The sequence below is a fragment of the Hermetia illucens genome, chromosome 3 (genome assembly GCF_905115235.1).
Source record: "Hermetia illucens chromosome 3, iHerIll2.2.curated.20191125, whole genome shotgun sequence".
In the NCBI taxonomy this organism is placed as follows: Eukaryota; Metazoa; Arthropoda; class Insecta; order Diptera; family Stratiomyidae; genus Hermetia; species Hermetia illucens.
The window spans coordinates 17,359,136-17,373,021 of NC_051851.1; the positions used below are offsets into that span (position 1 = coordinate 17,359,136).

At 48.9% G+C, this 13,886-nt stretch overlaps 1 protein-coding gene across 3 annotated transcripts in view; it reads left to right on the forward strand.

The window, feature by feature from the left end:
• Positions 1–120: 120 nt before the first annotated feature.
• LOC119651802 (WD repeat-containing protein 20) overlaps positions 121–13,886 on the forward strand; it is a 117,384-nt gene continuing 103,618 nt past the window's right edge. For 2 of the 3 annotated variants that reach the window (XM_038055588.1, XM_038055589.1), the window contains exon 1: positions 839–1,300. In XM_038055588.1, coding sequence (XP_037911516.1) covers positions 839–1,300 — 462 coding nt within the window. Of the gene's footprint in view, positions 1,301–13,886 lie in introns of all 3 variants that reach the window. The other variant, XM_038055587.1, reaches the window with a different exon arrangement.

Genomic DNA, 13,886 nt, shown 5'->3' on the forward strand with positions numbered 1-13,886 from the left:
GTGATTTTGGCTTTGAGGGAATGGAAATTGCATCCCCCATACGTCATGACCATCCCCATTTTACCTCATCCACTCGCAGCCAACCACACGTCGTAGCTGCCAAAAGAAGTTCATCCAATCGACAGATTCTCTTTTGCTCTGTTCATCCGTGAAGTCCGTCAAAAGTCGCCGTCAACCGTAATAAAATCTAATTTACAGTGTTTTCTCCCGAAAATCCCGTTTTTTTCGCGGCTTGCCCATCGCCCCGATCGATACAGTTTTAGTTTTCTTTGTGAAAACTTGACCAGGTTGCGATCCTTGCCGGTCACGCGTGAAGAACATCCCCATCGTGATTGGATCAATGTGCGAATTTAGGAAAAGAAAAGTGATTAGCGAAGGGGGCCAGTAGCTGGCGCAAAGGCGATTTAATAGCGACAGCGCGGTGTTGTATGAGGCAAGGGAGGAACTCAGAATCACGTAGAAATCATCCCGTCGTGGCTGGCGGCCGCCCGTGTCGGTCAGCCGTGGTGTGCAAGTGTGAAGCGGGCGCGGGACGCGGTGGACGCGCCGCGACAAATGCGAATGCAAGTGCAAAAGTGTTTTTCTAATTTGGAGATAATCTCGCGTTGTGGTGATTAGCTAGTGACGTACGTCTTAGCCGTGTAAAAGCGCCGTGGACGGGGCTCAGTGCTCGCTCGTGAGGTGGACGTGCTAGAAGGGACAGTGATCGCAAAAACCCCGATTTTCTGATGTGCCTAAAAATTGAGTGGTCGCATATCCGCCCGCAGCAGCAGCCAATAAAACGCGACGTTGACGACGACGACCAGTTTGACCAGCGCCAACCTAGCGTGAACCGACGATGGCCATGCAACTGGATCCGAACGTAAAGGATGACTTAAAAACGCAATTTGTGACACGCGAGGGTACCTACCGCCTAATGACCCTGTCGGAATATTCGCGGCCCAGCCGAGTGGGCTACACCAACAGTCAGAGCTCGCCGCAAGTTCGCGTATCGATTGTCACCTTGCCGAATGCGCCGCAACAGGCTCCCTCCTCGTCAGCCCCGGGGGCCGGGAACGGATCTTCGGCATCGGCTGCAGCGGGCAACGCGACCTCGAGCCAAGGAGCGACCGGAACCTCAGCATCAACCTCGACCGCGGCCCCAGCCGGGGTCGGGTCCAACTCAATTGAATCTCGGCTGCACGGCATGCACATGAACGACCCGAACGGAATGAACGGAGCCCCCATGTGCGGCGGCGACCGGATATGCTTCAATTTCGGCAAAGAACTTTACGTGTATGCATTCCGGGGCGTGAAGAAGGTAAGCACATTGTTTTCACGGCCAACTGAAAGCCATAGTCACTTTTGATTACCGTTGTCATCCCAATGATGCCTACTCGGGGCCCATAAATCACCCTCATCGCGAGTGCCACCGCCTTGCTTACATTGTTCTTGAATGCGGTATGGGAGCGGTGAAATTGTGCTCGCAATCTCGCTGTGATTATCGCAATTACCGTAATCCGCGTCACAACGGCCGCAATCATTGGCGGCATCGCGATTATCACCGTCAGCGTCGTCCGCTGGGTAAACAACAGATGGCAAAGTCTAAACATAGCCCGAGCGCGATATGGCTCTGGCTGTGGTGTCGAGCCGCTATCGCCCCAACTCCGCGGTTTCCACGATGACACGGCATCCTCTCTACTTACCGGGCCAATCTGTGCATCGCCACCTTGCCTGCAGCGTTCCACCGGGCTGGCCCCGGTCAAGTCGTTGATTTGTTTTGCACCATTTTCACCACCAGCGCTGCAACATTGAGTGACCATCTCAGCTGTTTATGGCCGGTCGAGGGTTGTAATTTCTCCACGAAAGCTACAAAGGGGTGCCATATCCGCGATGGGCCGATAAGCGATTGCGGGCAAATGACCGACAGCCGGCCACGAGCAAATTGCTCATTATGCCAGGAGCATGAAAACGTTTCGATTGTTTGCTGTGCGGCGGCAGCGGCGATGACGGCTATGCTGATTACATAATCGGCAAAATATTGTGTCTAATTGCTCCTCGCCTATATAGATTAGGAGTGGTGGAGGGTGGGATTGGGGCGAGCACTTGATGTTTGCTAGGCTTTTTGCCAGATCTGCCGGGTGGCGGCCTGTACGGTTGGCCGTACTTCGTACTTGAGTGGCGACTAATGATATCAACAAAACATTTCATGCATTATTTGGTGCTGGGGGTCCATTCCGCCTAGCGTGAAACTCGTTATGCTAATCGATTTGAGCCAATTGGATTTCAGCGTCTCAGGGCGCTATGGAATCGCTCGCCAATTTCCAATGAGTGACAAAAAACTTGCAAAAGTAATTTATGAAGAAGCCAAGATGAGTTCGGATCGAAAGTTGTTGCAGTGCTGGCGGAGTGAGGCAGTTCAGCGATGGAATTACGTTCTTGGCAGGTGAAAGAGTTGCGCCAGAATGACCAGTCCGATGACCAATTTCCCTGAGTGGTGATGGCTCAGAAACTGAAACAGTCAACAATGCAGTCGCCTGCCTGCTTCCAATTTGATTGTCCTTCACTAGGTCGGTTGCTGGAAACTTTTGGCAGAAGTCTTCATTCCAATTGCGCCGATTTTCTGGGAATATTTCGAAGTATTGAGAACTTTCTCTCAAACAATTAGATTTTGCGAATTTTATAATGTTACTTCGAGAACGCTCACCAAACCCTGCAACTATTTAAAACATGGGGAGCTCTTAGGGATATAAACATTTGCAAAGACAGTAACATGGAGAATACGTAGTACAAGATCTCCTTTATAAGTCGTTGATGGTCAAATTCTCTCCGTTTCTGCAGTTCATTGGTTCGCTTCTTCCTCTTATTTAACAATACACTATTCAGAGGACTTCCGACCCCTATCAAACCTTCCGTTTCAGTATAGATGGTCCCTTTTATTCCCTAAATGAGGGATAGCGCGTCAACTGCAATCTATGCGCAATCGTTGTCAGCTTCCTGTTTCAGCTCCATCCAGGGCTTGCCGAGGAGCTTGTACTTAATCCCACGGTCCTCTTCGGACGCGGATTGATTTTGTGACCACAATCAGAGCCCCGCCATGCAAGCACAGCGGTCCTGGTTTATACTGAGTGCAGGCTCAGCATTCATACCAGTGGATGCGAGGCCTATCTAACACCTCTGCCGCAACTAAGGGGTACGGCACCCGAGTTGTACAGCGCAACTCCACGCTTGAGCTCCGAGGAGCTCTGCCCGCGATGTAGGCATAACCACAACCACCATGAAACTTCCACTAGGGGGCCAACCGCAAATAACCGGGCCGAGAACACATCCTCCAGGAATTCTCCTGGAGCATATGCTCTCAGAGGGCCATCCCGGTTCCCATGGTACCAGATAACCTCCGGTGAGGCTTCGTGGCAGAGCCACTTCAGATGAGTTCCTTGCAGACTCGGGTCTGATCACTCTCCTCGAGTACGTGGGGACGGAACTCCCCAACGGGCCACTTTAGCATAGTAGAATCCATTGCTTTTTTTGGGTAGGAGGATGAAATGCATTTACGCACAAAGTGCCAGACTGCTGCTTCAAAGTGACTATCGGCTAAATCACCTCCTCAGTTACATCTACGATACCAACCCGAAACTGTTTGACACATTACTCTAGGAGGGTAGGAGCACAGCCCCGATGGCAGGAGCGCTTCTACCTTCTGCAGAAGAAAAACGCAAGGTAGGCATCATCCATCACATCGTGTTTTCCGATTGCGTGCTTCCGTGTCCGCTGAACAGCGGTCGCCCAATTACGCTTCGATTTTTTTTCCCATGATTGCTGATCTAATTTCCCTCACTTTTTTTGAGATACACCTGTATAGACCTTCCCTCAGCAGTGTGGATAGTGATCTGAATAACTTTTGCTACCACCCTTGCCGCTGACTCGGAGGTGGTGCGATATGCGAATGCAACTCGCAGAGTCGCTAGGCGCTTGCGTTACATCTCCTTACAGAGGGCGCCGATTCATACTTCGACGCACTGAACCGCATTCAGCGAACGACCCCCACGCAAACATTCTCTGCGATGTCGCGAATCTGCTCGAAGAATTTCATCGTCAGATGTATCATGATGCTGAGGTATTTCATCGGCGCATTCGACCAGAGCGGAGACCCTTTTCTTGCTGTGAACTATCGCTCCATTTTTCTTCGCTCCTTTTGCTCAAAAATCCTGGAAAAATACGTCAACGACTGGTTGACCGCGCACTCCGGTCACCTTATTGTCAAAGAGCAGCATGGTTTCGTGAAACTTCAAACCTTCTGGTTTTTATCAACTTTGTTGCTAAATGCTTTAACTCCCGACAGGACAAGAAAGCCTTTGATACCGGTGACCTCTCATTACTTAATTTCTCTTCCACAGTCATCTCCTGGCTTTCCTCCTATCTCTCATACCGTTCCTGCAAAGTTTCTTTTCATGGTTACTCATCTCGTTCCTTCTTTGGCGTTCCCCGAGGCTCCGAACTTAGCTCCCTACTCTTTCTGTTTTTTATCAAAGACCTCGCCTCCACCTTCATCTGCCCGTGCTTGCCTTACGCAGACGACCTTGAATTATGTGCCTCTGTTTCGTTTCCGCTGGACTGTGCTTTCTTGCAGTCCAACCTTGATAATTTGGTCCGTTGGTGTTCGATCAAGAAGCTAACACCGAATGTCAGCAAATGTCATCGGATGTGCTATTCGCTTAAACCCCTCCCCAACATCCTTTTCCTGTTCCATTTTCCTTCAAAGACCTGGGTGTAATATTCGGCGACAAATTTCCTCCTGTCCTCATTAAATAAAGAAATAAAGATCCTGGCTTCACCTTGGTCAGGACGACCACTTCAGTTTCAGAGCTAGAGAGAATACTCAGCCATCCATTTCCTCACCCCCTGCATCACCATTCCCAGTGTGCACCGAATTTGTTCAATCGTGCATATGGTAACCAGTGCCGCAACATCATCCGCATATCTGACCAGAAGCAATTCGTCAGGCATCTCCAGCCGTAGCAGACTATCGTATGGATCTGGATCAAAGATAGATCCCTGGACCGCCCTGATGTGACCTTCATTCTGCGTTGTTTTTCATCATCAACAACGGCGCAACAACCGGTATCCGGTCTAGGCCTGTCTAAAAAGAAACTCCAGAGACCCCGGTTTTGCGCTGAGGTCTACCAATTCGACATACCTAACAGTCTGGCGTCCTGACCTACGCCATCACTCCATCTCAGGCAGGATTTGCCTTGTCTTCTTTTTCTACCATAGATATTGCACTTATAGATTTTCCGGGCTGGATCTTCCTCATCCATACGGATCAAGTAACCCGCCCACCGCAACCTCTTGAGCCGGATTTTATCCACAACAAGACCGTCGTAGCATCGCTCATAGATTTCGTCGTTATGTAGGCTACGGAATCGTCTATCCTCATGTAAGGGGCCAAAAATTCTTTGGAGGATTCTTCTCTCGAACGCGACCAAGAGTTCGAAATTCTTCTTGCTAAGGTCCCAAGTCTCCGAGGAATACATGAGGACTGGTTTTGTACAGTAAGAACTTTGATCCTATGGTGAGACGTTTCGAGCGGAACAGTTTTTGTAAGCTGAAATAGGCTCTGTTGGCTGACAACAATCGTGCGCGGATTTCATCATCGTAACTGTTATCGGTTGTGATTTTCGACCCTAGATAGGAGAAATTACCAACGGTCTGAAAGTTGTATTCTCCTATCTTTATTCTTCCCGTTTGACTAGTGCGGTTTGATGTTGTTGGTTGGTTGATTTTCGGTGTTGACGTTGCCACCATATATTTTGTCTTGTCTTCATTGATGTGCAGACCAAGATCTTGCGCCGCTTGCTCGATCTGGATGAAGGCAGTTTGTACGTCTCGGGTGGTTCTTCCCATAATGTCGATATCGTCAGCATAAGCCAGTAGTTTGGTGGACTTAAAGAGGATCGTACCTCTTGCATTTACCTCAGCATCACAGATCATTTTCTCGAGGGCCAGGTTAAAGAGGACGCATGATAGGGCATCCCCTTGTCGTAGACCGTTGTTGATGACGAATGGTCTTAAGAGTGATCCTGCTGTTTTTATCTGGCCTCGCACATTGGCCAGGGTCAGCCTAATCATTTGACCAGTGGCTATGATAAAAATTAGCCATCCTTAAAACACAGCTCACCTCCCATATCAATCCCCTCCGAGTGAGCAGAATAGAAAATCAAGGAATTGTTATTCGAGTCGATTCTGTTGCGATTATGATTCTATTCGACTTCGGATATGTCTTCACTCGTATTGTCATGCTCGTTGCTTCGTCAATTAGCTGTTCTTGTAATTCTACGAGTAGGCCTAGTTTTTTAGAAAGTGCGCCTCCAACATGCGAGGACTATCTAACACCTCTGCCGCAACTAAGGGGCACGGCACCCGAGTTGTACATCGTAACTCCACGCTTGAGCTCCGAGGAGCTCTGCCCGCGATGTAGCCATAACCACAACCACCATGAAACTCCCACTAAGGGGCCAACCGCAAAATAATCGGGCCGAGAACACATCCTCCAGGAATTCTCCTGGAGTATACGCTCTCAGAGCGCCATCCCGGTTCCCATGGTACCAGATAACCTCCGGTGAGGCTTCGTGGCAGAGCCACTTCAGATGAGTCCGTTGCAGACTCGGGTCTGATCGCCCTCCTCGAGTACGTGGAGACGGAACTCCCCAACGGGTTAACTGGAATTAATTCAACATTTGAATTCCGGAGATAGACCAAGGTTGGGGGCGCAAAGTCTTAACTCAGTTTTTGGTATATGACATAGGGCAAAGTCGACCCTGACCGCATGCATGCAGGGCGAACTCTCTAGTTTTCCTGCTTCTGGTGGCTGTTTTATCGGCACCGTGTTTCATACTTCCGGACTTCGTCACCGAAACGATAATGATAAAATCAGAGGCGCCCACCCTAATCAGCTCGTCAGTTCGTTCATTCCCCTCTTTATCCTTATGACCGGAACCCAGAGAAGGGTAGCTTGGAGCGTATCATCAAGATTGTTCAATGTTTCCCTGCCCTGCGTAGAGTATGTCGCTACTGCTACAAAGCTTTAATGGCCGCTCGGCACGCGGTGAGAACGACAATAGTACGATTGGGGCGTGGATCTTGTCCTAACCACTGACAGGCTTCCGGTAACGCTAGTACTTCCGCCTGGAATACACTGCCAATTCTTGGGAGATCGTACGACTACGGCTATGTTGTGCGTATCGGAGAAAACCCTCGCACCGACTGCATAGACCACTTTTGATCCGTCGGAGAAGAATACTACTTCGACTAGGATGTTATTATGATCGTAGGGATTCGCTGTTCAACATTCGGGGTCGTGTAGTCTGACAGTTTTGCAAGCTACAGAATATTTCTTGTCGGCATCCGGGGGAAGAGGTCCCCGGGTACATTCTGGTCATCTACAGGGCAGGACTTTGAATTCTATTAAGCGTGGTTAATACCACTTGCTCAGTGTCTGCCACCATACCACAAAATCGTACGTTAGGATGGGACGTACCATGGCTGTGTATATTCAGAGAACTATCCTCAGCCGAAGTCTAGATTTCCTTACTGTCGTAGAATGCTGCATAAGTCTTATTATTCCTCAGTTCTATGCTCAGTTTCCAATTTAACTTAGGATCTCAGGATACCCAGATATTTTACATTCGAGGCAAGAATCAATCATTTAACCGCAGGAGGTGAAATTCGGGTACCCTTGACTTGATGGTTGGATTTATGCCGAACCCAGCCGAGCGAAATATCCCTGACACCAGTATCACCAATTCGTCGGCATATGCTACCACTTCCATTCTCCTCCTATCCAATATGTGTTGAATTTCATCCTATCAATCAGAAGTGCCACCATCATGAGACGTCCCTCCGCTCACAGTTTTGATCAAGTGGTTACCTCCTAGATCAGTTTGAATTATCCTGGTTCTTAGTGTCATACGTATTGGATAGTATACATGCAATACGTAAGACACCCCTCTAGCCATAATTCTGGCGAAGAGGGGTTTTGGTGAATTTGTCTTTGAGGTAGGGGTGCTGAGACTTCGAGAAGGACATCTTCTCTATGATCATCCTTAAATGGACTAGCAGGAGGTGTTTTCAACACGGAAGAGGTGAGGCTAACTGACCGAAAGTTCTTCGCGTACTAGTGCAATAGTGCCCAGCAACGCATTCTGGCAGTCTTAATTGCCGACCTATACCTTTTCAGGCAGTCCGTGTGTGACTGTCAGTAATTGTATCTGTAGCAGATTCTGAAGACTTCTCAGGACAGCTTCTTGAGGTTGGACAAGTTTCTCTACGGTGCAGTTATGTAGCTTCATCAGTACAAAGCTATGTAGCTCCTGTGCCACTATGGTTTACTAGTGCATATTCATAATAGGTCTTTCATTGACCCCATAACTTCCCTTAGGTCATCAGGAAAAATCCCATCTTGCTCACCCAGCATTTTTTCCATTGTTTTTGAAGACGTTGCCGACGTATGTATTCGCACACTTCTTCAAAAATACTCTACCGAGCGTAGTCTCTCTGAGCCCTCTAAGCATGATTTTCAGCACCATACCCTGCTGACTCCCCGATTTCTTCTAAGGTGCGTCCATCACCACCGCAGATGCTGGAAATTTCGCAGGAAGAGTATTTGCGGACCTTGTTGGTCTTTGTCACTTTACATGGTCCCTAAATCCAATGGCAAATGGAGGCCTTCTGGCGACTAGAGACGTCTAAATGCTCAGACGATTCCAGACCGATACCCCATCTCATTCATCCATTTTTCAGCGTCTTGAGGTTGGTCTAGTACTCAACGTTGAAAAGTGCAAATTTCTACAATCATAGGTTAGGTTCCTTTGCCACCTGATTACCCCTGAAGGCACCGGACCCATTCAAGATGCAAGCGATTTCGAGCTACCCGCTTTCAATAATCCTTCAGTATCTCAGAAGGTTCTTGGGCATCTTAGGCTTTTATCGTCGTTTCTTGCTCAAGGCCGTCCACCTTCAATCGATCCTTAACGCCTTCCGAAAACCAAAGTCTCCGGTCTGATTGTGCCCAGAGGCTGTCCAGGCGTTTGAGACTACCACAAAACAGCTGCTACAGCATGCTACACTTCCGGTATTCCCTCAGCAAGCTCCACCCCTAGCGGTATTTGTCGATGCCTCAGACATTGCCGTAGGTGCTGCTTTTCACCAAAAAGTGAATCAAATCTGGCAGCCGTTGAGCTTCTTCTCCAAAGAGCTGAATCTCGCTCAACGGAACTACAGCACCGATGATATTGAGTTACTTGCTGCGTACCTCGCAATTAAATACTTTTGGTATTCCCTTAAAGGCAGGCCGTTCACATTGCTCACCGACCATAAACCACCCACTTTTGCTTTAAAACAAAACCCCCGACAGTTAAGCTTTATCAGCCAGTTCACTTCCGACATTCAACACATGTCTGGAAGAGATGACGTGGTTGCTGACATTTTGTCACGTGTTGCAGAGGTCAAGATTCCCGCCACCGTCAATTTTCCGGCAATCACCGAGGTGCAGAAGGACGACGCAGTTCTTCAGACGGCCCAACATCCAGTATATACAGCAAGACCTCAGACAAGGGACCAAGGCATATATTCCAACCGATTTTTCAAAAGGGAGTATTCCACGCCGTTCACAATCTGGTGCACCCAGGCGGATAACGAATCAGTCATCGCTAAGTATTTCTGGCTGTCTATGAACAAGAACATTAATTCTTAGGCCAGACAGTGCATCGCATGCCAGAAGTGCAAAATTACAAAGCATGTGAGGAAAGAGGTAGGAGTGTTCCCTCGGTCCACCAAACGTTTCCACACAATCCATCTCGGCACCATTGGCCCTTTGCGGTATTACCCCACAATCAACGATAGGTTCACACGGTGGCCTGAGGCGATAGCTCTGAAAGACATCACCGCACAATCTTGTGCAGAGGCCCTGTGTCGAGAATTGATTCCACGCTTTGCCGCCAATTATAATCACTGACGAGGGAATGCAGTTTGAGTCTTCCATTTTCTCAGAGTTGGGCAAACTCTTCGGCTTTAAACGCCATCGGACAACCGCATACCACCCGCAATCCAATAGGATTCTCGAAAGGTGGCACAGGAAGCTGAAGACCGCTATAATGGTTCAAGACGACCCTTCTTATTCGTCGGCTCTGCCACTCGTTCTTCTTGGCCTCCGAACAGCCCATCGCGAAGAATTTGCTGCAAGTCCCGCGGAGCTGGTATACGGGGAGGATCTGAGATTCCCCAGCGACCTTCTCCTCGACATCAGGTCGGGAATCAACGCTATCGGTCTGTTGCGTTTGCTCAAGGATACAGACTAGTCCGCTCACAAGGGTAAGGGTCTTATTTGAAATAGAAGGTGCCCAAAGTATTCAGCGTCCGCATACTCAACATCAAGTTCTTCATTGGCCACATGATCAGTAGGCAAACAAAACCTACTCTGCAATCTTAACCCGAAGCATAGCAGACCAGGCAACTGCTCGATGGGAAACAGTATGTAAAGGTTAATTTGGGCGGTTTAAGCCTATATGAAGACTCATATCAAATGCAAATCGAAAGTGCAAGATCATTAGAAATTAATCACGCAACAGTTGACACATTGAGAATGATTCAAAAACGCTGACATTGGATGCCGAATAAATGTAAGCCGGGAGACGTTGAACTCCGTCTCTTCACGTGTAACCAATGGGAGAAGAGATAAGATTTTTGGGGTTTTTTGCATCGTGACTGGCGATAAAAAGTAGATAAACTACGATAACTGTAATCGTTAAAGATTGTGGGGTAAGTATGACTATGCCGAATATTTGATCTAGCTGATACGGTGGTACGGCAGCGAGATATGGACAATTCATGAGGCCGGAGAGCAGACAATCAATGTGGGAGGAAAGTCCTGGGGGGGTTTAATGTGAGTACCTGCCGTGTAGGCATAATCCCACGGTCCTCTTTGGACACGGATTGATTTTGAGACCACAATCAGAGCCCTGCCATGAATGGCACACTGAGTGCAGGCTCAGCATTCATACTAGTGTATTTAAGGCCTATCTAACACCTTTGCCGCAACTAAGGGGCACAGCACCCGAGTTGTACATCGCAACTCCATGCTTGAGCTCCGAGGAGCTCTGCCCGCGATGTAGCCATAACCACAACCACCATGAAACTCCCACTAGGGGGCCAACCGCAAAATTACCGTGCCGAGAACACATCCTCCAGGAATTCTCCTGGAGCATATGCTCTCAGAGGGGCATCCCGGTTCTCATGGTACCAGATTACCTCCGGTGAGGCTTCGTGGCAGAGCCACTTCAGATGAGTCCCTTGCAGACTCGGGTCTGATCGCCCTCTTCGAGTACGTGGGGGCGGAACTCCCCAAAGGGCTAACTGGAATCAGCCCGAGGCGAAGAACCGCAACGGAACCTTTCAACAGCTAACTGCCGCTCTGCGTACACTACAACACAAAGGACATCACAAGACAACACTAACATCAAACGCACAAAACTGGTGGATAAACACCGCGGCCACTAGGCCATTCGCCCATCCGCCGCAAGCGAAGCAGCATCGAGGAGCTCTCTCCTTAGTCGGAAGGCAGAATGCGCGAACCCATTAGCGCAATTAAGTGTCCCATTGCTAGCAAGGCACTGGCTAACATCGAAGATACCGTTCAATACGTGAACGCCCATGTCGGCTAGATTACGGATGTCACGGTACGCTGGACAGACACAGAGAACATGTAACCAGGCCTCCGAGTCAGCCCCACATAAAACACAGCCCTCACTGGAGGCGAGGTTGCGCTTGAAAAGGAACTCATTGAAGCTACCATGCCCCGTCAGGAGGAAACCCATCTCGAGTCCGAAGTCCAGGACGGAACTTCCTCTGGCAGACACGTTCCTAAAGTACTCATACGTGACCCGACCTTTCCCACATTCATCCCATCTAAGCTGCCACTTAGATGTTACAATCTCAGTTATCAGCCTTTTGACCGCAAGCAGTCCTAACCCCTCCACCTGATCAACACTTACTAAATCAGTTTGCAGCAAAGGTACGCCCCTCCTGATCCTGTAGGCCGTGGCACACCGGACTACCTCCAGATCAAGAGGAGGAACACCCAACAAGATCTGCATGGTGTCGGTCGAGATCGTACGACACACATAAAGCCACTTGCTGACAAGTGTAGAGCAGCTGCCTGCCCTTCACCGTCAGTGCCAAATCACACAACATAGGGGACCCATACGTAGAACACGCAAGGAAGAGTCCCACATAAATGGATCTAGCAGTTCTCCTGCTTAGACCCCACTCACACTTTATAACACGCTTCAACATACACACTAATTTAGTAAGACGCAGCCTGAGCTCGCGCAGGTGCGCAACCAAAAACATGCGTTCCGCGATCGTGACTCCCAAGTAGGTCACTTTCTGCCGGTTTTGCAAAGACACTCCGTTCAGCTTGACGTAAGGTGGATGTGTGTGTGTGTGTGTATGGTTGGGAGAAGCTACAGCTTCTGAGAACTCAGGCCGTGTAGACCCATTGTACTCGTGTACCCCGTCTAACGGAATATTCTAGATTCGTTCACATATCGCAGGATTTCCGTTAGTGGATGTGATGCTACCCGTCGCAATTGGAGAACATCGGCGCCAAAGATCTGATGCCTGATGCGTCCATAGGCGGGGCATTCACATAGGAAATGCTCCGTGGATTCCGCTTCCTCATTACAATAGGGACACGGATCATCTTCGGTAATTCCTATTCTGAACATATGCCCAGCTAGTGAATTATGGCCTGTCAGAATGCCCACAATACACCTGCAAGTCCTCCTGCTTTTCGACAGGATAAACTTTGCGGTACGTATGTTGGGTTCTGGCAGGAAAAGTTTGGTGTGTCGAGCAGCATTTAGGCTCTGCCACCTGTCATTATGGGAAACTTGTTCCCAGTTTTTGAAAACAGATTTATCCAATGCTACTGATACCCCAATTGCTGGCTCCGGTCCCGACATAGGGGAGATTGACCCCTCTTTCGCTAAAGCGTCCGAGATTTCATTTCCCTCTATGCCACAGTGACCAGGTACCCAGAGTAGTTCCACTATTGAATCTAGACATAGAGTTCAAATGGTTTCTGCATTCCTGAACGATTCTCGAGGTGATCAAAGGACTGCTCAATGCCCTCAGTGCAGCTTGACTGTCACTGCAGATTGCGATGTGCCTGCCCTTCAACCGCTCGCCAATCACCCAGTTTGCCACCCTTAGGATCGCATAAACTTCGGCTTGAAAAACCGTTGCATATTGTCCCAAAGGAAAAGCCCACTTTTCGTTTTTATTCGAGAGGTAGACTCCGGCTCCAGAACCCTCTTCTGTTTTTGAGCCATCGGTGTAGAAGACTTCCGTATATCCCGCCATGCATTCCTCTGGGTCTTCCCAGTCCTCTTTACGCTTCAGGGTAACTACATATCTTCTACCAAACAGATGTATGGGGACACGAGAATCGGAAGGCATTGTAAGAACTGGATTTAGTGCTCCCAGTAACTCTTCCAATGCTCTGTGCCCCCCACATCCGTTGTTTTCCCATAGATCTAATCGAATTAGCCTATGAGCTGCTCTCATTGCAGAGCTTTGAATAAATATATCCAGGGGCTGCAAATTGAGTAGTGCATTCAGAGCTGCGCCGGATGTCGTGCTCATGGCACCAGTGATACCCAGACAAACAGTTATTTGCAGTGCAGCTAGGTTACCGTGAAAACCTTTTTGTCTCACCTTAACCCACCACACTACGGATGCATATACGAACATTGGCCTAATGATGGCAACGTATATCCACATTACCACATGAGGCCTGAGTCCCCATGTCGAGGCAAAGGTCCGTCTGCACAGCCCATAAGCTGTGAGAG